The following is a 25,001-nucleotide window of genomic DNA, read 5'->3' as shown; positions in this document are numbered from 1 at the left end:
GAAGTCTTATCTAGATATAACGTAGACCTCCAGCATGTTTTTCTACAAATCTTAACTGGTCATCTTTCTAAAACATACTCCATCCCAGCAGTAGACCTTGGGAAGCAGAAATTCATTCAGGGAAGGCTGCACACCACGTGTTCAATAGTCAGGCTAGATAGCTATCCGACTCCTTTCTGACCGTAAGGCATAACAGCAAAGGTCTGAGGAGGAATCTCCAGAGTATTTCAGTAGGTTGACTGCACTCTTGTAATCTTCACTTATTTATTTACATTACAGGAGCTCCTAGAAGAAAATGTCAATTTGGTAACGTGGACTGCAAAATAGAGACCTCCTCCTCCAAGGTATTGTGTGGTTGTAGATCGTTCAATTATTTTTGTGAAGCTGCTCTGAACAGCATGTTCTAAGCATCTAAAAAATATGCTGGTTGGTCAAATCATGTGAAGTTTATAATGCTTCAAATAATTTGAATGTATTTTTATATTATATAACAAATAAATTACCCTCAAATCTGGTGAAGGCAAGAGATAGAGACAGATTAGCAAATCAGTGGGAATGAATTTCCAAAATTTCAAGCAAGCTAGAAAAGATRCCTTAATTAAAAACTTTTGGAATGAGTGAAGAGGTGATACTGAGTTCTATATATTCAAATTTGCCCTTAGAGTTGCATATCTGGATAAGACTTCAGACTGAGACTTTTGGTTTTCTGCCCAGATCAGCTACAGACCAATTTCATAAAATTACCACAATTCAAGAGAGAGAGATGAAAAATCTTAACCCCTGGTTTGCTTGAGCCTTAAAAAAAGGTTACAGTTTAATTTGGGTCTGTGCTTCACTCCTTGAAGCAATCCAAATGGAAGTATGATTATCAGCTTAATCCAAGTCAGCGTTATCTTCAAACACTCAACTACATTTTTTTTAAAAAAAAAATTAAAGCCAGCTAAAAATTATTAACAAATGTGCTATGTCATATACTGATTCTGTGATTTCTCACCATTATTTACATGGGAACATCAAACAGGCCTTTAAAATAATGATAACAGTGACCCGGTAATTTGACCACAGATTCCAGATGATTTCTAATGTTTAAGGCATTACCACAATAAAGTTTGATTTATTGTTACATTTTCTCCAATTATTCTCCAATGAATGGAATAAAAACTGTGTCACAAAGGAGCAGCTAAGAAAGATTACCTTTTATTACTCTGCATGTGTTTAAACATGTGCATCCAGAAAAGCACTGGATGTACTTTTAATTAAAATAAAAAATATTTATTTTCAATCAAATAACATCTTAAATAACCGCTCTGGAAAAAAAAAAAAAAGAAAAGAAAAGTTAATCTTATGCCAAATTTTTTTTTTCTTTCCAAATAATCAAACAGATGTCCCAATGAAATTTGCCATTATTCTTTCCAGGAGGAGAGCAGCCATGACTTTTCCAATAACTGTAACAGAATTCATTCCAATTCTGCTTTCCTGGACAACATGCTAGGAAAAAAAATGGGAAATTGCTTCCCTGAACACTTCTTAGGAGGAAAATACTATTAAAAATCAATCTTCATTTATCCTACAACAACAATTTGCGCAGGCAAGCACCATACTCTGAGTACTTTTCTATTCAGTGCATTTGTTCTTTATTTTTCTTAAAAGATTTAGGCTATTTCAAAGAATACACTTCTAGTAGCGTATCATACAAGAGATACTGCTGTACAGTTAGGTAGGTATAAGTATACATCATCAAATATTATGCCTAAATAGAAAAATGTTTTTGCCTACCATCTCTGCGTCTAACCAGTATATACTACTGGAATATAATTGCTCCTCCACTTTTCCGTCATCAAGGTTTTTCCTGTATCTGCCTGTACATCCTTAAAAACATTATGGGAAGCATACTGATGAACTCTTCCCCTTTTTTAGGTTTTGATTTCTGAACTAAATTTGTAATGATTGTAAATGCAGTATCTGGCAGTCTTCCAGGTAACTACTATAGCTGTTCCCCGAATCGGGGGTGGTAGGGAATCAAATATTAAGATATTTTGTTGCTACTGGTTAAATACTATTCATAGGAAACAGAGGGTCAAAGTAAACTTCAATGAACAGTTTATTAGGATTTTTGTCAAGATGATGGGGGGGGGAGCACTGAGGACATCTAGTATCAACCTAAACACCTTGGAAAAATCAAGGTATTCTACTAACAGATTGCTGACATTGATGTAGGCTTGGAGCATAACAATCGAGTCTTGATTTTATCTATGCTTAGAAATGAGAGTCTACCTCCTGTCCGGAAACCATTCCGATGAGAAGTCCACTGCATTGATCAGTGTTCCAAGCCACTGATCTAACAGAGAAACTCCAGCTGCTGGGCAAGCAAAACATGGACTGGGAGCTCTAGCAGTTGCTTGGAAAAAAAACACCTAGAGTGGCCTCCTGCATCATCCAGCATCACTGGYTAGACCATTTCAGCCTCTGTTTGTTTGAGGCATTGTCAGCTGGCTGAAAAAAAGACAAACCCGAACCAACCTGCTCCCCCGCTGCAAACACCCTGCAAGTATTCAGCATGTTTCTTCTGTTCTCAAACAAAGAACTTAAATTTAAATATGGCTTTAAGGTTTGTGAAGAAAAAACCATCATCCTCTTTGGGCCTGACAAGTAAGTATATGATGCGGTAGTACCAATTCGGATGTCAAAACATCCATGAAGAATTTCACTCTCCAAGGTCTCTCGGTCTACATTCCCTCCTGCCCAAACTCCAAGAGCATAAAATGATCGAAAATTTTTCATGACAACTGGCTGATCACCTCCATGTTTTATTAAGAGAAGAACAGTAAGAAAAAAGTAATCATGTTTGTTGACATTTTCGTATTTGTTTGGTACTGTAAACAAAGTCTTTAGATCCCCTGACATATTAATATCATCCCTTTTAAGAAAACTTGTTCTGTTTTCACATCTTCTCACTTTGGACAAGAAAAAGCACTCCCCAAATTGAGTTGATAGTTACTTGCACAATCAAAAAACCAGAGGATAATTTGAATTTACTGTTCTCCAAACAGCTATTCTAAAAACGCTATTCTAAGGTGCAGAAGGTTTCCTCTGCGCAGAAGTTTTTCATAGGACAATGAACACAAATTACATGGAGTGGTTTCTGCATCAATTACTGTTCTTAAGCCCTTAAAAATGTAAGTGTGAAATAATATCTCTTGGTTACAGAATCCAACTCCATCACTGTGAGACTAAATGGTCTCACTATGTTTTAATATATCTTTCCCTGTTTCCTCCCTGATTAGTCAAGAATTTTATCTCCATTTTACACCTGAAGAACCAAGGCACAGAGAGACTAAGAATCAAATCTAGATGTTTTTTGCTGGCAAAATTATGTCCATCAGGTAAAATCTCTAACATGGATCTCTACACATCTTTGACAGACTAAATCCATCAACAAATCTGTGTCTTTAAGGGCGTAATTTCCATTGCAAAGAGGAGCCAGAAGCAACACAGGGAGGTTTGATCCAAATACAAAGCTCCTCTCTAAGACTGAGTTGCACTGATAGTCCTAATATACTGCATACAAGGGGACCTAAGGGACTTACCGAAAACCACACACCCTGCTTTGTCACAGGCACCTCATTTAACTGAGGTCTAATAAATAATAGATTAAAGCCCTGGCCACGATACCATCTCTTTTCTTGCTGCGGTTCTTGTGAAATCATATAAAGAACATTTTTGAAAAAAGATCTCATTATGAAAGCAGACTTGAAGATTTAAAAACAACAATAAAATCAAAGCGTGTTAGAGCAGGACTTGGTTCAGATGCTATCTGTGGGAGGACAGGGTGGTCTCTGCAGTGAGCACCACAGGTATCCTCACCAAGGCTCTGGGGGAGATCTGAGCTCCACGCTCTCACGTGGTGCGGCCAGTACCCGGCAGCTGCAGGAGGCTGCAGCGCTCCCCCCCGAACACACACCCCAGGGCTCCTCTGGTCTAAAGGACCAGGAGGTAAGGCTGCAGCGGGGCAACTCAGGGATACAGTCTGCAATGCACACTGCACAGATCTCTGCCACACAGAGGACACATCTTCCAACGCTGTCTTAAATTTGAGGGATTAAGGCAATGCAATAAGGGTGTCACTGAAATAGCTTTAAAGTGGGCTCTTAGGTGTCCCCGAGTTCCAAGATTTTAACTAATTTTTGGTACTTTTCTACCAAAAATCAGAAGGGTCTGTTAGGAAACGAACATGGCAAACATCAGCAGCTGCTATGTATAGATGCTACTGATACGGAGACAGCTGGATACACATTTCTGTGGTCATTTCCTTGATGAATAGAGAGTGCACTGTTACTCATAAAAATGGCATTGTCAGCCTCTCCGAAAATGCTATAGGTTCAATCCTGATCTGAATGACTAAGACTTGTCTTTAAGAGACAGAAAGACTCCAAAATCTGTCAATCCTTGCCCTACTGGCATTCCACTCCTAAGACGATGATAGCTTTCACCAGTAACTCTTCAAATCTRTAAGACGTGTATCCGATTCTGCAGAAGGTCACAACTGACATGTCACTTAAGCACACAGAGAAGAAAGGTCTTAAAAAGAAGTATCTGTTCAGCCAGTGAGGTCCTTGCTCCATCACGAGCCAGAAAAACACGTCCCAAGCCCTCTGGGAAAACTGAACTGAGCACTCTGGGCAGGCAATCCAGGACAGTTGGCAAAACAAAGTATGAGCGAAAGAGGAAGTCTCCTCCTCAAGAGCTAAAAAGGAAGGGGGCAAAATGAGAGCAAACTGAAGCCTGCTGCTAAAATGTCATTATTCAAGGGGAAGTTAATGACTTTCTCCTCATCTACAGGATGTGTTCTCCCCCCTTCCAAGCTATCATTTAAAGAATCAACCAGTACTAAATAAGCACGCTATTAGCTGTTTATATTTAATAATACAGGAACAGAAGCTTCAGTCCTGGCTTTGCCAGGCCTCTTGATTAAGGGCAGCATTGTAACTAACAGTGCCTTTGGCACTTCGACAGTTTCAGAAGGTTAGTGCAAATTTCTGACAGGATTTCCACATCAGTGCTTTACTGAATCACTGACCACCCTGGACAGAAAATTCCTGTGGTTTCAGAAATGTATCAGCAAAATTATGAAGTTTGCTCATAAGGCACTGCTGCTGAACTTCAGATGCAGGGAAGAGCCGGGTGGCAGCTGCAAGTCTCGGATAGCTGAATTTCTCCATTGTATCAGCAAAAATGAATATTCAGTAATTGATACACTGCTGCCACAGTCAAAAACTGCCGAAGAATGACTGATACACCCCAGTATCTCTTGGCACAAAGAGGGAAGCCATCAATGACGTAAAGAACTGCTGAAGAAAAACTGAGAAGCACTTTTAAGTTAAAGCAATCTAGGTCAGCAAATAGAAAAGAGTCTCAGAGCAAGGACACTAATTTCTTTCTACAGAAGCCACATTTACCCAATGTACCATGCTCTGAATACTAAAATCAGTTATGGCCAGCGTGGCCCTCAAAAAAACCCAGACCAAAAACCCCACTGCAAAAACAATGAAATCCCTTCCACAAAGCAACAAAACAAGCTACAAAAAATTTGGAAGAACAGACCATATGCAATAACCAAAAAGTTTTAAAGGGTATAAAAACAAAAAAAGTGGAGCTACAAGGAAACTTATAAGCAGATGCAAAAGCAAGACTAAAACATACAAAAACAGTTTTCAAATCTTCCTTCTAGTGAGATGTATTAGACCGTGAAACAGTCCTCATTGCTTTGGACACTGTCAACCAAGTTGGACAAAACACTGGAAACGCATACTGCAGGGAAATACTGAAATCGGATTACTTTAAAGGTCCTTTCCACCTCTAACTTTATTACTCTATTATTTTTCTACAACTAACAAGTTTAAACTGTTATGCAATTATATGGTTTCTAAATTTTCATTAAAAATAAGGATGAGATTTTTGTCATTGCAAAGCTGTTTCTAATAGGTAAGCCACAGCAGCTCACAGAAACAAGATAAAATCATCAGGTTTCAGAGCTCTCCTGCTGAGTGCTTTACTCTTAAGCACTCAGTTTAGCAACATGAAGATGTTTATGCTGGCTGCAAGAGGACTTCAAATGGCTTGTCTACAGAAATTACTTTAGAGGAATATTATACATGACATCATCCAACTACATTAAGTCAGTTCAATTACTGCTAATCAACTTAGAATATATCTGTGTAGTTATTTTTAGAGGCTTTACTGAGGTTTATGAGCAGAGCATATTCTAGTCCTCCCTTTACTAAGATGTCTTGATGTTCAAGTATTTTGAAATCAGACAATTTGATTTTCGTGTCTTTTCTGTGACATTTGGATTTCTCTACAGTTTTATCCTTTCTTCTTGCCCAGGGTTAGTTTCTTCTTAGTGTAGAAGTCCATTGACCAACAATGCAGACACATGGGTTACAGAGAATTTAATTAGGAGAGAGACTATGGATTGTCAGGTCTAACTATCCAGGAATTCGCCTCTCCCTTCCCATCTGAAGTGCGAGGAAAACACTCAAAATCTCAATTGCACTCAGAGCACCTCAGTATTCACAACAACATGCAGTATGAGAAGTAAAATAAAGTTCCCAATACGTTGGGATACACAGTTTTATGTTTTGGACACCAGATGCTATTGGGATACTGGGCTGCTGGTTCGGTTTGCTGAACAGAAACTTTTACGTTTTCTTTTGTGATTTTACACTGCCAGGCCAGTGTCCTGCTCTGGGACAACCCACGAAGCACAATCACTGAGCTGTGCAATGGCTAAGGATGCTCAAGCCCTTTCCCTGCAGTCAGTGTGCCATATTGCGGTGTCAGTAATTCAGGTATACTGGGGCTCCATGCATCCCTGACAGCACCACAGTGAACACAGCTGTGCCCAGAAACCTGGCAGTATAGAAATTAGTGTTATGATTTGCTACTACGCAGAAAAAAAGTATATATACTTAGCACTACACTACTCTGGTAAAGTCTTCCACCATACAGGTACTATATGGAAAGACTTCTCTTGCAATTCTTGTGTGGGTACAGAAGGGGAAACTTTTTTCGGTTGCTTTAATTTTCTCTCTTACTCTCTTTAGAGGAAGTATATTTTAAAAACATCTTCTGTGTAGCTATTCCACATGGATCTCATCTTACTTCTCATGCCACACGGAATCAGGAGTGAATCCATAAAAATCAGCTTAAGTTAATACAGGCGGAGTGAAGATAAGTTAAAGAGAAGGCAAGTTGGGGGGGCCGGGGGAGGGGGGCGGTCACCCTCCCACTCCCTACTTCCACACACTCCTTAGACCAGCTTTTATTATTCGACCAGCATTTTTTAAGGGTCTGTTCTGCTTTCTATACACATGTAACTCCCATTACTGTCAGTGGAAATTATGTATGCACATCAGTAGCAAACCAGACCGCAGAATATTTAGCTCTCTAAGGTATCCATGTCCCTGTTACAGTCATGTTTCAAGAGAAAAGCCAACAAATGTATTTGGAATTCTGCCTTTAAACAAACATTATAATATAGCAGACACAAGCACTGCCTGATTCGTTGGAATGGAAGTAATGCCCAAGAGAAAATACTACTTAGGCCAGCGAAAGAGCAAACTGGCAGCATTTATCTTTTTCCACCATCCCTACCATAAATTTCACAGTCTCACATAATAAAAGTGATAAGAAATATAAATATGAGGGAAAAAAAAAGGATGAGATTTTCCACTGAGTTGTATGCAGAAATGGTTAAAATTTTACAGCAATGCTTGAAAACAATGAGTAAGAATATTGCAATATTTAGTTGTTAACAACCACGAGTCAACATTATATATGGTACCTCTCTACTCACAGATCATAGAGAGCTCTTATAATATTGTCTCTCTATTCCCATACAACGGGGGATGAGATGAAGGGTGATATGAAGATATTTGTCCAAGAACTGAGAAGACAAGGAAACCAGTTCTCCCAACTCCTCACTTGGTCCACTGTGGCCTGTCCAGCACTTCTTGACTAGTCAGTGTAATCCCACATAAGCAGTCAAAATCCTGTGAGATCATACAGGTTATTCATTCCACATAAAGAATCCTGATATTCAAAAGCTCCCAACATACTACTCCAACAATAACTTGTTCTTACAAGTTCCATAATTTTCCATACCATGAACAAATGTTTTCCTTTCTCCTCAAATACCTACAGTACTTTTCCTTTTAAGGCATTTACATTCACATGGTTCAGAAGTGTTCCCATACTTCTAAGTGAACACATTCAGTGTGAAAAATGCACATTAAGGCAATGATGAAGCTCAGATTGCCAAAATCAGAGGAAAACACTTGATTTCCAGTAAGAGCACGTCTTCTCATTCCACCACTAATCACCTGACACTGCAGGGTTTTCCCTAAATCATACTTAATTATTTTTTAATAAAAAATTAAGTCTAATCACAAATGCAATGAATGAACTAGAGCATCTTGGGGCATAGGCAGTCATGCTATAAAAGCATTCAAGGTCTCTAAAACTCTATTTCCTCACCAAACTTGTTACACTCTGTGTGCCAAGTAAAATTCTGAGAGGGTCTCCAAATCAACACAAAAGGTGAAAACGAAGTTAATGAGAGCCTTACTGATGAAATCTATAAAGCTCGATCCTATCTGAAGTTATTTCACTTTATCACAAAGGGCAAAATCATAATAGACCTTAAGCTCCCTTTGAACATCTCTGTTTGAAACAAACAGACCTGTGTTAACAGTTTATCAGAAGTCCCGAATGTTAGTCCAGACATTACATCTACAGCCTCGTTCTTTAATCTTCTCTGACTCACGTATATCTGCATACACCAGGTTGTTTTTGTCCACATGATTTTCTTGGTTAGCTGAGTATTTCAAAGATTTTGGCCTGAAAATTGCTCTGCAAGTATCAAGTGCATCAGTTTTACTTATCAAAGTGATTAATCGAAGAATCTGAGCTGTTACTATTACTACCTTGAATAGGAAATAAAATGTCATTCAGCATGCCACGAATCATGAAAGCTGCCAAWAAWAAAAAAAAAAAAAAAAAAAAGTCTGAACGTCTGAACTATACCACAAGTTGAAAGCATGCAAGCATGCTACTTGGAGATGGTGGGGAATAGAAGTATATTCTTCAAAATATATCCATTACTTGTTTTATTAGAAAGCTATAAACTTTCCATACAATAGGAAATTCGTGAAAAATATCCTTTCCTGATTTATCCTAAAACAGATGATGAATTCAGAGGTTGGGAGAGGGAAAGGGGGCTGATAAGGACTGATCTAAAGGCCCCCAAAGGCAGCACGACTTATCGTAAGCTTTGGAACAAAATTTAAATCCCAAATTACATCCTTGGTGGATGCCTATCTTATTTCTCACCACTTTTTTTCCTTTTCTTTCTATCATTTAAAATACTGGCAACAAAGAACTGCTTGATTCTCAAGTAGCATTTTGACTTTGTAAGACTAAAGTAAAACAAGTTCATTCATTTAGTAAAACTTGCAACAAAAATACATCTGCCATAGCAAGATTAATTCTGGAAAGTGCTCCATTGATCAGCTTGTAAAGAAACACTAAAAATTAAAAACACAGCCTTGTTGGTATGCTAACAATATGCTAATATTGTTTGCCATATAGCGCTCATGAAACAATGTAGCTATATTGTGATAATGATTTTCACTGTAAACGTGCCTAGTTCATTTGTGTTTTTTCATTCCTTTTTCAATAAACCTTTTTAACTTGTAGCAGAAGGAAGATATAGAAATGTATCACTTTAATAAAGCAGCTCTTCTAGTCTGTTTGTAGAATGATTGTGGAGGGACGGCTTTGAATATTTGCTTTATTTATCTTTGACAGAACTGGTTAAAGGGAGATGCATAGTACATTAAAATGTTTATTCATACTTTAACACACACAAGCTGCACTTTTCCCAGTTTTTCACAGGAGGAACAATATAGACCAATCACTAACAGAGTTTCTGATCTACAAATCTATCAGTTTTCTAATAAATCAAATAGCCTGATGAAAAAAAGATATCTTAAGTTGCACTGTCCTCAGGAAATTAAAAATGGTCCACAGTAGATGATACATACCAAGAGCTGTGAGTAATTATAATCACAGCCTGGCAGAAACAATCTACTTTAGACTTTTTTTTCCATAGTGTTCGTGATTGTCTTTCTTAAATGCTGCCTAACTAAATTAGTTCTGTACTCAAAGATTGAGTAGATATAACAGAAAAATCTGGTCTTTGCACCTATCTTCAAACAAAGTCCCTTGTTACAGGGGGCTTTTTATAAGTTCTGTCTTGGACACAGAATTTTCTAAGACTTTTAGAAGCATTTAGACAGTGGGTTGCTCCAGTCTCGGATCAATCTTTTCACAATCGGATCCTGAATTTCCCTGCGCTTTACTCTAGGTCTTATAAGATATATTGATCCAAAAGAACTTAGGAAATCAAGGGATAACGCTCTTGATCTAGACCGTGTCTAAACTTAGCAGGACCGTTTTGTTCATCCCACTGCCAGAGCACAGTGAACAACGTCATTTCTCCGAAGCAGATAATGACGATGGTAACAATCCAGCCGTCAAGCAAAACAACTAGGCTTTGCTTTGGCGTATCAGAAGCAACCCCAAATGATGAACAAGGAAGGAGGATGTGGGATACGGCTCATTACTACATTAGATTTTCCTTGCTCTTTTACAGCAGCTGTCTTTACAAATAAGCAAACATCGGTGTTTACTCAAGGATCAATTCACCTGCTGTTCCACCTGCCCCTGTTGCCTCGCTGTCCAGCCCAGCCTTACAGCTGAGATGGTTTGTCTTTGCATGAATGCCTTTTTAAAGGATGTATTTTCAGGTCTTTGTTTCTGCAAAAGCAGTAAGAAGGATAAAGACCTCTCCTTAATACCACATCACTTACTAGTCTTACATTCCCCTTTACCTTCTTTCAGCGGAAGCAGCGCAGTGGTTAAATCCTTCCGGCGTCCGAGTGCCAGAGAGAATATGCAATTCAATCCCTGGTAATGAAAGGCATTATAATTCAAGGGTATTTGCATCCCCCTCCCAAGATAACAATTTATTGAAGCAGTGAAAGGGAAAGAGCCTTCAAAGTTTGTTGCAAAATTTCAAATCTGTGTTTGAATAGGATTGATGGATTTCCAGAAGTGGAGTGGAGCGATCTGCTTTGAATTAGCCATTATCTTTTACATCCCTCCATGTTTCCTGTCATCACAAAAGAAGATGAGTTACCATTTAACTCACTGTAGAATAATCTCTGACTACCAGCAAAAGGGTAGTTAATGCTATTGGCAAAGATGATTTAGGAGACAATTCCAAAGCTCAGTTAACTATAAAAACAGAAGTCATACTAAAATAACCTCAGTCATTTGGCATACTAAGTTTGAGGAAATCAGGGTTTAATAACTCAGCTTCTTGGGAGATGTGACAATATAATGAGAAATTGCAGCATCTTTTCCAACCCCTTTCTCACTAGGCAAACGTATCCTGTTTTGCTGACAGAAATAGGTGTTAATTAACAGTTACTAAAATATGATACAAAAAATATGACAGCAGTGCCCAAAACTGCCCTGGACCAGATCTGACAGAGCTAAATGTACAGACTAAATCCCTACCCTACAGATTAATCAGATTAAATCTTTACCTTATAGATTTCTAATTTAAACAAACCAAATAATCTGGCGGCTGCAGACACACTAGACAAACCTTTATTACTTAAAAGAAAACTTGATTCTAAATTTTTTAATACAAATTTTTCAGTCTGTTATAATGAAGATGCTCCATTGTTTCTTCTTCAAGTTACTTGAGAATCTGTGTTTGCTGCCATTATTTAGGCACACAGAAGTACCCTGACATCATCTGCCAATCAGAAGGTTTTGTTTGTTTTGGCCTTTTTTTCCTGAAAGGTTTGTTCTTCCTGGTATGTACTTTGCACTATTAAATACAAGCAGTAGTTTTCTTCATGTAAAATAAAAAAAGAGCCAGAGGTCGGTGTGGGTATGTTCCCTTTAACTTCTTTTATAAGATAACAGTATTTAAATGACCTACACTATTCAAAAAATAATTAGCAAACATTTTTCAATGGAGTAATACCACCCTCCACAGGGGTTCCCAACATTTTATATCGCTCCATCAGTCCTCATCCTCTTTTTTAGGCTAATATGCACATTCAAACTTCTAATTGCAAGCGCTGCTGAAACAGTTGTTTAACATTGCTTTGTGGTTCTTTACTACCACTGATGGATCATCAGTAGCATGAAACTCACAGCTGATGAACCAGTGATGAAAACATAACACATTTTCCCTGGATATTCAGTGCCATGGGCACAATACAGACACCACTGACATCTCTCAATCCTGTATTGAACTGAAACACAATTTAAGACCACCACATGATACACTGAGAGTAGACAAAACAAAAAACTTACACACAGATGACTGTGTATTTGACAGGTTGGCTCTTAATTTTGCAGTGAAAAACCCTGGTTTCTTCTGCCAGTGTGAAGCACCTTAAAATATACCTGATTCTCCTCCTGCATTTTCAAAGCAATAGTGATAGTAATTAGCAAGATACAATTAGCGGAACCCCTGTACTGAATTTAATTTTTGGTATGCTCATTTTATGTCAGTTTGCAGTTTTCCACGTCGTATATGAGAGCAACAGAGAGAAAGAACCTGAGAACATCTTGTTATTTAAAAACTACCAAAGATATTTGAAAGAGAGAGTCTGTGCAAAATTTACTGCGTTTATTCTATTAGTAGGATTGCTGGTGACTCTTTTACAAGGGTTCAAACACCCAGTTAAATATCCACCTAACTCTGGCAGAGATCACTATGCCCTCTTCACTGTCCGTTTGTTTTCCACAAAATCCAAATAGGTAAATCATTTATCTAGATAACTCTGCTAAAATTATCAGCAATGAAAGAGCTGAAAATGAGCACATTTAAATGACTTTTTACAACTTAATGTTATTGCTTCATTGAGCTAAATTGGACAATCCCTCCCTTTCACAGCTTTTATTCTGAAGTAATTTGCAAACTCCAGAGATTGTCACTAAATTTGGTTTTCACTTAGTTACTATTGGGAGAAGTTACCACAGCAGAAGGAATGGAAATTACAGCTTCAAGGAACATGCGCTCTCAAAGCAAATAGAATATCTTAAAAACAAAATACCCCCCTCCTCCACTATTAATAACAACAGCAATGATAAAAATAATTGAGACAAGAATAAAATTATCATGTACAGGGTACCTGAAATCTAGGGGGAAAAACAAAAGTCTTCATTAACTGATGATGATAATAAAGACTACGATCCCATTAAATGCACTGGTGAACCATTACATGAAAATTTTGCCCACTCTGCTTTTGACAGTACTTTGTGCACTGACAGGTAATCAGGAGATTTCCCCTACACATAGGTCTGTTTTTCCTGCTTTAGCAGATCTGGTATTAGCAACAGAATAAAAAACAACATACTTTACACTAACTTTGCTGTAATTTCCCTAAGCAGGTAAGATATACACTTAGGCGGACTACCTGAACTAATTTGTAATTCTTGTCTTACTGACAACTTTTTTTAATTCACTCTTTCTAACAGCGCTATATTTGGGGGTTATGATCAAGTTTTATATAATAACAAAGGTACAGGCAGATTTTTGCAAAAATATCTTCAGCTTTGTCACTGTTTAGGATTACATGTTCCATGGGTATTATCAGCATCTACTATCTAGTGAAAACTAAAGGTGGTTGCCACTAAAATCGCTAAGTGGAAGTGTCTATCCTGTGAAAGGAGACATGAGGTGTTCTGCAGTTCCTCCAAGTAAAATCTGTAAGAATAATCCTCCTTCCTATCTTTTTAATCATTGAAAAAGGAGTTATAGCTCAAGATTTTCATTCTATTGTAAGTTCAATGGTACTCACAAGCTATTCAAAAGCTAGAAAAAAAAAAAAAAAAACACACACACACACACACATCTTCCCAGACAAAAAAAAAAAAATCATCTGTCTAAAAATCACAGATGCTGCGATGGTGCCTGCACTCTTTATCAAAACGGCTGGAAACTTAATCACCTAGCCCGTGCACTTCCATTTTCAGTGGAGTTCCACACATTTGTAGGTTTCTGTCCTCCTACCCCAGAAAAGGTGATGAGGTAACAATTCTGCTTTAAATCAAAACTAACTCTTAAGAAAATGGATCTCCAAAGCCCGCATCTACTAGGACTTCAACAAATAGTATTATTTCAGTGCATTCCCCTAGCAGTCTGAAGAAAGCAGCACTCCCTCTGTTCCTCTGCACAACAAGGTTAGGCCACATCTATACATGCTCCAGCTCTTTATCAGTTTTACATATCCCAGGAATGACAGATTTTCAAAATGCTAGATGGAAATGCTCAGTACCAGTGTGAACTCCTCAGCTCATTTACTGGGATTTGAGAATGATTAGCATGATATTAGAACCTGATTTTTTAAAAAGAAAGACCACCACATATCAAATATATCCCAGGGGATATTCTGGAAACCAGAAACTCCAGGGGCTTGGCTTGACATCAAAGGCATCTAGCTCCTGTCTATTCAGCTGTTGATGATTAACAATATATGTATTTCGATATCAACTCTCAAATTGCATTGAACACAGACTCCAGTTATCATGATCTCTACAAGAGCTCTAATTAATCAAACATCAGAAATTAATTTCACCAGACACACAGAGACTGTATTTACCCTACTTTTTACACTCTAAACATAAAATTATCAAAAGATGAAGTGAAAACTTTCCTAAGGAGGTCATACACCCCACCCACGGTAGGATCAATAATACCTAATCCACCACCAGAGATTGCTGTCCCCCTCTTCTTAAAACACCCCCAGTGACAGACATCCTATAGTGACTGCAGACAATTGATTCCTGTAACTCCATTACCAAAATGCTTCCCCGAATCTTCCTTGCTACAATTTAAGCTCCTTTTGCCTTGTTTTGCCATTACTCAATTCATCTTTTTTTCATATTTCTTCGTATATTTGAACATTTTTATCCATTTCCTCAGTAGTCTTGTCTTTGAGAATAAACGTCTCTAATTATTTCAATCTTTCTTCAGAAATAATATTTCCTAAACTTCTTTCTTTTTATCCTCTGCACTGCAAGAAGTTTGAAGGCTAATTAGACTGCACCATTCAAATAGCGCTGGTCATAGTCAAGGGATAGGACACTGTTCTAGACGGACACCACGAAGTAATTCTTACATCACCATCATTATTAGCCAGGCATTAACAAGGAAATAAAAACTCTAACCTTTTGTCATAGGGATTTTCAGTAACACATTTTATAAAATAAGAGAAACAATCTCCTAGATTTCATCTCCTAGATGCAACTACTACATTCAAGCTCAACTGAGTATGCAATTAAAAACCTAAATACTTATATAACACACCTTTCCCCTAATCTGTCATAGAAGTCATGTCATGGGCACTCATGAAAGTCTAAAGCATAAACTCATACAGGCTCTTCTAATTTGCTTTCCAGTTTTCAGGTACTTAACGATATGCTGTGTCATGATGCCAAGACTTCCTGTGCAGTGACAAAGGATGGAATTTCTCAAAGTAAAACAAAATTGTCACCTAACTGCATGATGCCAAGAGGCAAGGCTTTAGTAAATCTCAAAAACTGGAGAAATCCAAACAAACAGAGTCCGTGGCAGCCAGATTTTTTTAAAAAAGCAAGAAATAAAAACCCAGGGCTTTCTACTCTTACTTACTTTAAGCATTTATTGCCCTGAAACTTAGAGTTCACCATTGATTCAATTTTCATTTTAAGTGATATGAGACTAAAATCTAAGAGCAGCAAAAGTTAAATGAAGACTGTTTTCCCAATAACAGCAGCAACTGGGTGGTTTGAATGCCCTAAATATGATAAGAAAATGATAATTTTATATGTGTTTGTTTTCTTGTAGAGGTTTTACAGCCTCTTGAGATCATTCTGCTTATTGAATTGTCAGAAACTGAGGCTTAAATTACCTTTTTTCTCTTTTTTCTTTTCTTAATAAAATGGAATCTGGAAAATGTGTGTTTTAAACTGACTATTCTTAACAAAATAATTTAGGACAACTCTTCTGATCTTCACAAAGGCAAAAGTTTAGCAAAGCAATAAAAACTGTTTATAATACTTTCTCATTTGGAGCATGTCAGCAATGCTAAATCGAAATGTGCAATAAAATTTATATTAGAGCCATATTGCTCTCTTTCTTATTACTTGAAAAGTTATGTATTCAGAACCAAAATTTAAACACTCCTGTTACACTTTTTCCATAATTGGGATTGAGACTAGTTATTGTACAAAAATATCTTCCTCGGTGCTTTGTATTTCAGCAACATCCACAGGCGCAACTAGAGAAAGCCTCTACCCTGAACTTCTCAAAAGCATTAACAGGCAATCATATTTCCTTCATGTTTGTTTCTGTATTTCTTTCCAAAGACACCGTATCAAAGTGCAAACATGGCACATCTTACATAAACCACAGTTCAAAAGCAGCACAAATGATCCAAAATAGTGGAGCACCATAAACCATTGCCAAATGTTTTTCAGCTTGAAGAAACAACAGGCTTATACAAAAGTGCGAGGGTGGATCTTACCCAGTCTAACTTAGGGAAGTCAGTTAGGCCACCGAGAAGGTGGCTACTCAGTAAAGCAGACAACGATGAGCATACAGATCTTTGCTCGTGCCGCCAGGGAAAGGCATCTCAAGCACACACCTTAGCGACGTTTGAGARAGCGGCCGGGAGCGTTGCGTCTCCGCCACAGAAGACAATGCAGGACACAGATACCCAAACTGGCTCTAAATACACTAACATGGCAACATGGACTCAGTGCAAGCCAACCTAACCCACGCTCCTGAGCAATAAGCACTGCTTTCAAAGTACCTGAATCTTTGTATTCTGAGGGCAGAGAACAGTCAGCAAAGGAAGTTTAGGATGTTACATTTAACTGTGATGTGTTACTCATAGGGCAGGAAAACCTGCATTTGGGAACCACAACAGTTGCAAGTATACATAAGCTGCAGGAAAGGGATGCTTGAACCTATGGCAAAGAGTAAGGGCAACCTGCCACCTGAACGCACCGCTGCAGCTTTAACTTTGGGAATGTAAGTGCACTTTTCTGCAGGGCTTTGGTTCAGCAGTATCTATTTGTTCAGAGCGTATAATTCTACTGTATGTTTTCCTTTAGGATAAGCCTAAGCATACGCTTAAAGGCCTTGCTGAAAATTTGCCTAATACTTCAGAAATACACAAACGCTCAACTAAAGTCCTTCACAAAATCACGTTCTTAAAATCAAAGGTACTAAAGAACTGCCATTTTATACACATAAATACACGCACACACACCAGTATGAATCTAAGTGAGAAAAATGTGCATTGCATGTTTTATCCAAGAGTGCTGTCAGAAATTCCCAGTCATCACAGCCCAAATCCACACTGAAAAATCAAAACAGATAATACCCTTTACCCAAATCCACTTTCATTTCCCTCCTCCAAGTTTTAGTTTTTTTAAACATTTGTTCTGGAAAATTAACTTCTCCTGCGTTTCCTAGTAAAATCAGAGAGAACTGTAAGCCTTTTCCTGATGAATGTTTTTTGCACCCTTTCCTTTCTCCTCCCTAGTATTTAGATTTCATGAACAGAAACCTTCTACCTCATAGTCCTGCAGACCACGAAGCAATGGCAATGCAATTTAGAAATATTTTCATCCAATTTGCCAGTGTCTGTTTTTATTCTTTGTAAAAGAAAGCTTGATTATAGCCCTAGAGCACATACACATTTCAAATCTTTTTCTACTTTGAGACAACAGACTCTCATAACGTATGTATTAATCATTTTATACTGGGTGTTCCCAGTCAAATATACATAATTCATTTCAAACAAATTCTACTCTTTAGATATGAATAAATGAATGATATGGGCTAAATTTCAGTAAGCTTTTCTTTGATTGTAGCTTTTCTTTGACTCTATATTTCATTTTATTGGGATTAAACTAAACTCTCTTCTTTCTCTTCTATGCAGAACAGCAGAAACGTTAGCGGTCAGCATCTTCTTCCCAAACACAGAGCAGCAATGCAGAGAGCTGATTTCACCCTGAGAGGTAACTTTAGAGGAACGCTGGGGAGTGACAGAAAGACTGTACGAAAACGGAGAATCAAAGCCATTCTCACCAACATTTTGTCAACTATTCATATAGCTCACATTTTCACTTCCCCTTGCATAGAAACACTCTTTAATGCCTACTTCTAGATGACAGGATATGGAAGGCTACCTAACCAATACAGTCAAAAAAAAAAAAAAAAAAAAAAAACTCTCCAGAAGTCAATCAATAGAAATATAACTCTCAGGGAAGTCAATGGGAGTTGGCAAAAGGGAACTGTGGGGAAGTCAAAGACATCATTTTCAGACTAGCAATCTGAAAGACTCAGGTCTTTATACAGAAATGGATAAGGAGCCACCTGAAATTATGCACTTATTATTTAGAAAAATACAGAAATATCTCTGGGTCTTTAAGCCACAGTGAGTCTTAAGTCTCATCTTCAAGACAGTTCTAGAGCAGCACTTGTAGGACTAAAGGATGCTTGTTTTAATTCAGTGGTGAAACTAGTCTTTAAGAGGCTTCAGAGATATGTGAAATTCTGGTCTCCTGATGTCAATATGAGTTCTGCCTTCACATAAATAGAACAGCTAATTGAAAAGTCCACATAAGAAAATCAGCAACTTGGTGTCTAAGAATTAGGAACAAAACTAGATTTAATTCTATTATCTGAGAATGAAATTTGTCTCGCTTAGAAGCCAGCCATAATGGACACTGAAAAAAACACCCATTACAGCAACACAAGCAACTTTGTTATATCAGTTAAATATAATGTTTAATTAGTTTTCTAGATGCATACACTGAAAAGCCATTAGACAACCATTAGGAGTAATATATCCATTTTCTTTTTACGATCACCTGATTTACTTAGCCAGATTCCTAAAGTAATTCAGTCAGACAACATTTTTGGCATTATTAGCTCAGCAAGGTTCCTAATTCCCTTCTTTGATTGGGATCACTGCAACTTCCCCTTAAGCTTTCAAGGGCTGCTGATCATTTTCATTTCAGTAGATTTACATAGCACCTCTTTCAGGTAAAAAAGGCATCTGGAACGTTTACAGTCCAATTTCAAGCTCCAGAAAACTGAAACTACCCAACTATTATTTTGAAACCATCATTAGGAAAAACAGTTTTGTGTCCTCTTTACATACAAAAAAATGCAAAATATCTGAAGAGTAGGATGGTTCTAAATACCTTAAGGGTCCTTTTAAAAAAATTTAGTTCTAAAACAGCAATATCCACCTGGCTATTCATGTCCCATTTGACTTACTATTTTTCTTTTTTATTAACAAAAGCTTTCTTAATAACATTATTAACTAGCAACCTTCTCTACCTGAAGACTTGTCAAAAGGCTCACAACACAGCGAATTCTCTACATTGTTGCAGAAATGGCAAACAGATCTCACTGATGAGGGACAAAATCCCATTGTACAAAGCCTCCCAACAGACTTTGTTCTACAGCTAATGAGAGCTTCTCTGATGCCTTTTTTTTTTTTTTTTTTTTTTCCCTTTTAATGTATCTGATGCACCCTAGGAGTTCTGCAAAGCTTTTCGGTACATTTTCCCCCCACTTTGACATGGGGTTATGTTATATGCCATCGACCACATGTACGGCACACAAACAAGATTATTACTGATAGTAGTATTCTACAGAAGAGAAAATTAAGACAGAATGAATCAGTGAACAAATCCGTAGCACAGCTGTTAACTAAACTTAAATCCTATCCTAGTCTATTCAATCTAATACACAAACTTCAGACCCATCCTCTCCTACTGTAATGACTTTTATCTAAAGAACTTCATCTGGAAAACAAACAAACTTAGAAAAGTTTATTTYGAATAATTTAGTGGATATTAATGGTCTGCTGCTGCAAAACCAAAATAAAGCAAAATGAACTACGAACAGTTCCCAGCGCTGCACTACGAATGTGCCTCAGTCTTAAAACAGTATACTTTTAACATACACCTGGCTCACTTCAGTGAATCACTACCTATGTTAAAATAGGTATTGCAACATTGCTAATAAAAATGTGTGCACCCAAAAAGCGGTGTTGGACAATTTACTACATTTAGAAACAAGAGACAATTGCAGTCGATCACCAGCTGGTATCACTCTCAGTTCTGGTGCCAGAATACTGAAGGATGCCAACATATGAATAAAGCAAATCTGCGGTTCCCTGCGGAGGGACTCTAAGTGACCTTTACACATGGCACATCTGTATTTGCTAGCACACATCATGGCAGAAATAGAGTGGGAATTACAAATTCTTACTTACATATTGTTTTTGTCCATTAATACATACCCCTTAAATAAGCTGCATGCACAACACAGTGAAGTTGCCAAACGAGGTTCTGCAGAGAGGATTACTGACCATTTGGTTTCCCCAAAACCAGTTATCTCAGTTCAAGTGCTAGAAAGCCTGGAACTAGCACCTGCCTCGTTACCAACCAGAGTGCAGGTGCCAAGAATGCAAGCACATCACCAAGCGAACAACTCTCTCCCCTCCCGCAAGGGCCAAAGTGGGAGAGGGGGGAGAAACACAGGGTGAACAAAATAAAATTTCCTCAACAGTCATGTCTATTGTTTCAGTAACAAAAGAAAAAAATTATTTAACAGACTATAATATGACAAGTAGATGGAAAACTGAATACTGCCTTGCTGCTGAATGTACATCTAAGCCTGTAGCTGCTGAACCAACACTGTCATATAAACTGCTTTTGTTACTATTACAGGAAGATACAGGAAATAAAAGAAAAAAACATAAAAATAATGGGAAGGAAAGGTAATTGAGTACAACACAAAATATGGATCCTATTAATATGTTGTTGCTGTTTAAAAATAAACAAACCACGCTTCCTCCCTTCCCTCTCCCCCCCCCCCCCCAAAAAAAAAGCCGTATAATTTTTTATGGAATGGAAAAGGCTGCAGGTTATGAACTTCAGTGCAGAAGTTGATTTGTGGAAGAACTGGAACGTGAAGCAGCTGGGAATACAAATAAAGTAAGGTGAGACACTAAGGCTGGAGGACACAGTGGGCCCAGCCAACTTCCCCTGACATTAGCAGAAGTGCTGGGATTAACCCCTCCAACCAACTCTGCGCAGGTGGAGCATCAGTTTCCCAGCCTACATGGGCAGAAGCTGGTGCCTTTAATGAGGGGAAGCACTAGGACTACTAGTGGGCTCTTAGGTGTCTGGGAAAGAGCCAGAGCAGCTGCTGTATGCAGAACAGAAAAGAATCAAAGTATCCTATTAATCCTCTTTTTCCTAACAGGAATTGTGGGGTTTGAAATCTCAAGATTTCTATATCCTCCCCAAATAAGACATCTAAGACTTAATGAAGTGCCTCACACTTTTTTCTCTCCACAGATTCCATTTTCTCTTGGCCTACAGTCAGAGTTACAATCTAAACAAATTAAAACAGAAATCACATATTGTCTGACCAGATCACTGCCAAAAAGACAGGAGCACAGACAAATTTATGTCCGTCTTTAGCCTGGTCATTGACTCAACTCAATGCCTGTACTCCACCACTTGATCTGATTAGCACTGTTTTGATCTAAAGATGTTAATGCCCAGGTAATCTTTATAGAGCCAGTCATTGTGTTTTTCCTATGGAAAAGACCACTTTCCTGTGATGAAATACAAATATAGACAAAATATCTAAAATTTGGGGAGAAGTATGTCAATATTTGCACAGTTGGTTTCTTCAGTCTGTCCTTACTCTGTATGCATGAGTTCAGCCAGAACTTCTCTTAAGTTGTAACCAGTCAAAATAGAATACTAACAGTAACCCCAGCAGCAGGAAACTGCACTGTAAAGTTCAGTGCTGAAATGAATATCTAAACAAACGCATTTAACACCTCTTCATATCACAGGCAATGAAATAACAAAATGTTTGAAACAGTTCATTTTCAAGAGAACTTTTGTTAAAGTTATTTCCATATAAAAGCATGTTTTCCTTCCACTTCACAAGCTTTATGTACACTGTAGCTCTTGCAAACTTAATTTTATTCATTGACAATACATTACTACTTTGAAAGCATTTCCTTTAATAATAAAAATTACTTTCCAGACAACTCTATGCTATTAAACTTTCCTACAGCCATTCTTTTCTATTCTTAACTGACTGAGCAAGGTCCTTTACTCATATAAATATGAGCTTTCAGAAACGAATGAGAACTCTAGTGCAAAACAGCCAGGCAGTGTATTGTGTAAACAAACACCCTGATGCCCTACAACTGAAAATAAGTAAACTTTTGAAAATACATGTCTACACTCCATAATCAGTATCTGCATTTCTTCTAACTGTCACTGAAAGACACAGAAGTTGTAACTTGAGAAGAAACATTCCTTTTATTTTCTTTATTTCCAGGCTGTTGCATGCTAATATCGATGCCTGCAGGAGGCTCGTGCATTGCTCATGAGGCAAAAGCAGCAAGGGTCCAGCCGCTCTGTTTCAGAACAAACCATCCAGTGTGCTTTTCGAAACCTGCCAAAACAGAATCAGCTCTAACTAACCCTTTCAAATAACAGCATGCTCACCAGCCTGTATTTCTACCAACCTTGTCCAAGTTAGAAAAATCTTTGGTTTAATCGCGAGGATGTGTTTTTAGAACTACCGCAATGTTACACTTTYAGAAAAGCCCACAGTCAGATTACCCAAAGACATGCTAACAGCAACGAGCGTAAGGATATCACTTTGTATTAACCTTGGGTGGGCATCCTTACAGCAAGGTTTTGCGGGAGGTGAGAGATTACCTCACACCCCCCGTGAGAGCACAACACAGTCACCACTAAGGGATCTTTGGCTTTCCCTCCTCAGATAGAGTCCACTGAAGTTTCACCATGTTCTTCCCCCCGCCAGAGACTCACAGCATCACACAGGAGACAGTACACTTTCTAAAGGGTAACTCCAGGTACGTAGGGATTTTGCTAATACCTCAAAGACTTAACGATTCATTTTTACCCCTGTTGTCAACTCCGACTATATTACATAAATAAGAGCTAGCGCATCTAAACAAAGTGAAACAGCACTTCTCTTCGGCAATAGACAGCCATAYAATACTGCTAACACGCTAGACTTCTTGAAATAACTGTGAATACAGTTACCTTAAAGCATGGTCTTATATGTATGTAACTTTTCTCTTTCAGTAAAAATTAGAGGGTATCAAATATTAAGTCTCACAAATGAAAACTGAATGTAAACAAAATTAATATTTGCAATTACAAGCATAAACAAATGGATGTAAGTCTTAACTGGTAGTCTAGCCTACTCAAATAAATTAACTCCTACAATACCTCTTCCAACCTATGGATAAATCCAGGAGTTAACAATTTATGGACATACTTAGTAATAAATGTACTAATTTCACATAACTAATTTCCCAGCCACTTAGGGTTGATATTCAAAGAAGAAAATGAATGAAGCGGAGAAGAGAAACAGAGACAACCCTCTTCTCTCCTTTATCCCCCACCCCCAACTTTCAGAGTACAATTCATATAAGGAAGCTGTACAAGTGAAAGTAAAATCATCTAACAGTTCCACTGAAAGGGAAAATTTGGGAGAAAAAAAAGCTATAGCAAAAAGCAGCTTAGGAGCTCTAAATAGCAGTTATTTTGAGTACATTCTATATTCTGGGCCATCACCAAATGCACAGGAACAAGTTTCTGTCCAGCTTATGCTGAAATCACAGAAAATCATTTTCAAGCAAACGTATGTGATCCATTTTGACTAAAGTAAATGTATCTCTCAAACTGAAGAACTTAAATAAATAAGATTTCTACTCATTCTGCCAAAAGCATTAAATAAAATAGATTTGCCATAAAAACAATGGTAAAAGTAGACTAGGTATGAAAGACCATTCATTAGTAATACAAGTATAGATAATCCTCCTTGATAGTGAAATGGTATGAGATACAAGCTTTTCTATTTATTTGTAAGTATTTAGATTTACTAGATTCCATCTATTTTTTCCCCAGACATCTGAGGTTTGGGTACCAGCAAGTTCCTATGATGCTCTGAAGGCCCTAACAATAATGTATTAAAAATAGAAAGAGTAAGAGCGACTTAAAGTACTTTCAAGTGGTAAAAAAAAAATAAATAAATAAAACCAGAAGCTTTAGAATCTTTCCAAGCTACTGACAGCAGCATAAGATGGTGTGACCTACTACAAGTAATCTCAAGCAATAGTGAGAAGAAGCAAGTCGTTGCATATTCTACAGAGAATCACAAGTACCCAATTAATATTGCGCTTCACTCTATTGCACCAACCAGCAGACTTACTAGGCTGTTTTGGGGTTTGCTTTTTTCAGAAATGCATTTTGGTGAACGTGCAGGGTTGTGCTGCGTTCTCTAGCAAACAATAACTTTGATTTGTTCAGGTAAACATCAGAAATGTACTGGCAAACAGAGCCATATGGAAGAGAAAGAGATATAATGGATTTTTTGTTTGCTTTAGAAACTTGACATCTGCGGACAGCATCGTCTAAGTTACGATCCAATAACTTTTCATCTTTTGGTCATTGTCATTCATCAGCTCGAGCCCCATTTAATTTGGTGATGCAAAAAGCTCTGGGAGAAGGACAGCAGAGAAGGAATACTCTTCAGAAACTTAAAATAGGAGCACGCTGGAATATTCTTCTCTTCCACCTCATAAATTTAAAGAACAAGGAAACGCACATCTGTTCTAACTTAGCTTCAGTGCTTAAGAAGCGAAGGAAAAGTACCGGGGTTATTTATACCGTGCCTGTATTCCGGGAGAGAGCTGCCGGTGCTGCCCGGCCGCCGCGGCACCGGTAACGCGCCGCCGCTTACCTCCGCACAGCAGGAGCAGAGCCGCCGTCCG

At 37.9% G+C, this 25,001-nt stretch overlaps 1 protein-coding gene across 1 annotated transcript in view; it reads right to left on the bottom strand.

The window, feature by feature from the left end:
- The window catches only part of RET (ret proto-oncogene), a gene marked incomplete at its 5' end in the record, with an annotated part of 84,451 nt that extends 59,450 nt beyond the window's left edge, over positions 1 to 25,001 (bottom strand). Inside the window, one exon of the mRNA XM_085312190.1 lies at positions 24,971 to 25,001. Within this exon, the coding sequence (XP_085168316.1) occupies positions 24,971 to 25,001 (31 nt within the window). The remainder of the gene's footprint in view (positions 1 to 24,970) is intronic.

The sequence above is a fragment of the Rhea americana genome, unplaced genomic scaffold (assembly GCF_003343005.1).
Source record: "Rhea americana isolate MKP2758 unplaced genomic scaffold, rheAme1 scaffold_36, whole genome shotgun sequence".
NCBI lineage: Eukaryota > Metazoa > Chordata > Aves > Rheiformes > Rheidae > Rhea > Rhea americana.
The sequence above is the reverse complement of the archived record's forward strand: the minus strand, read 5'-3'. Positions and strand labels throughout refer to the sequence as shown.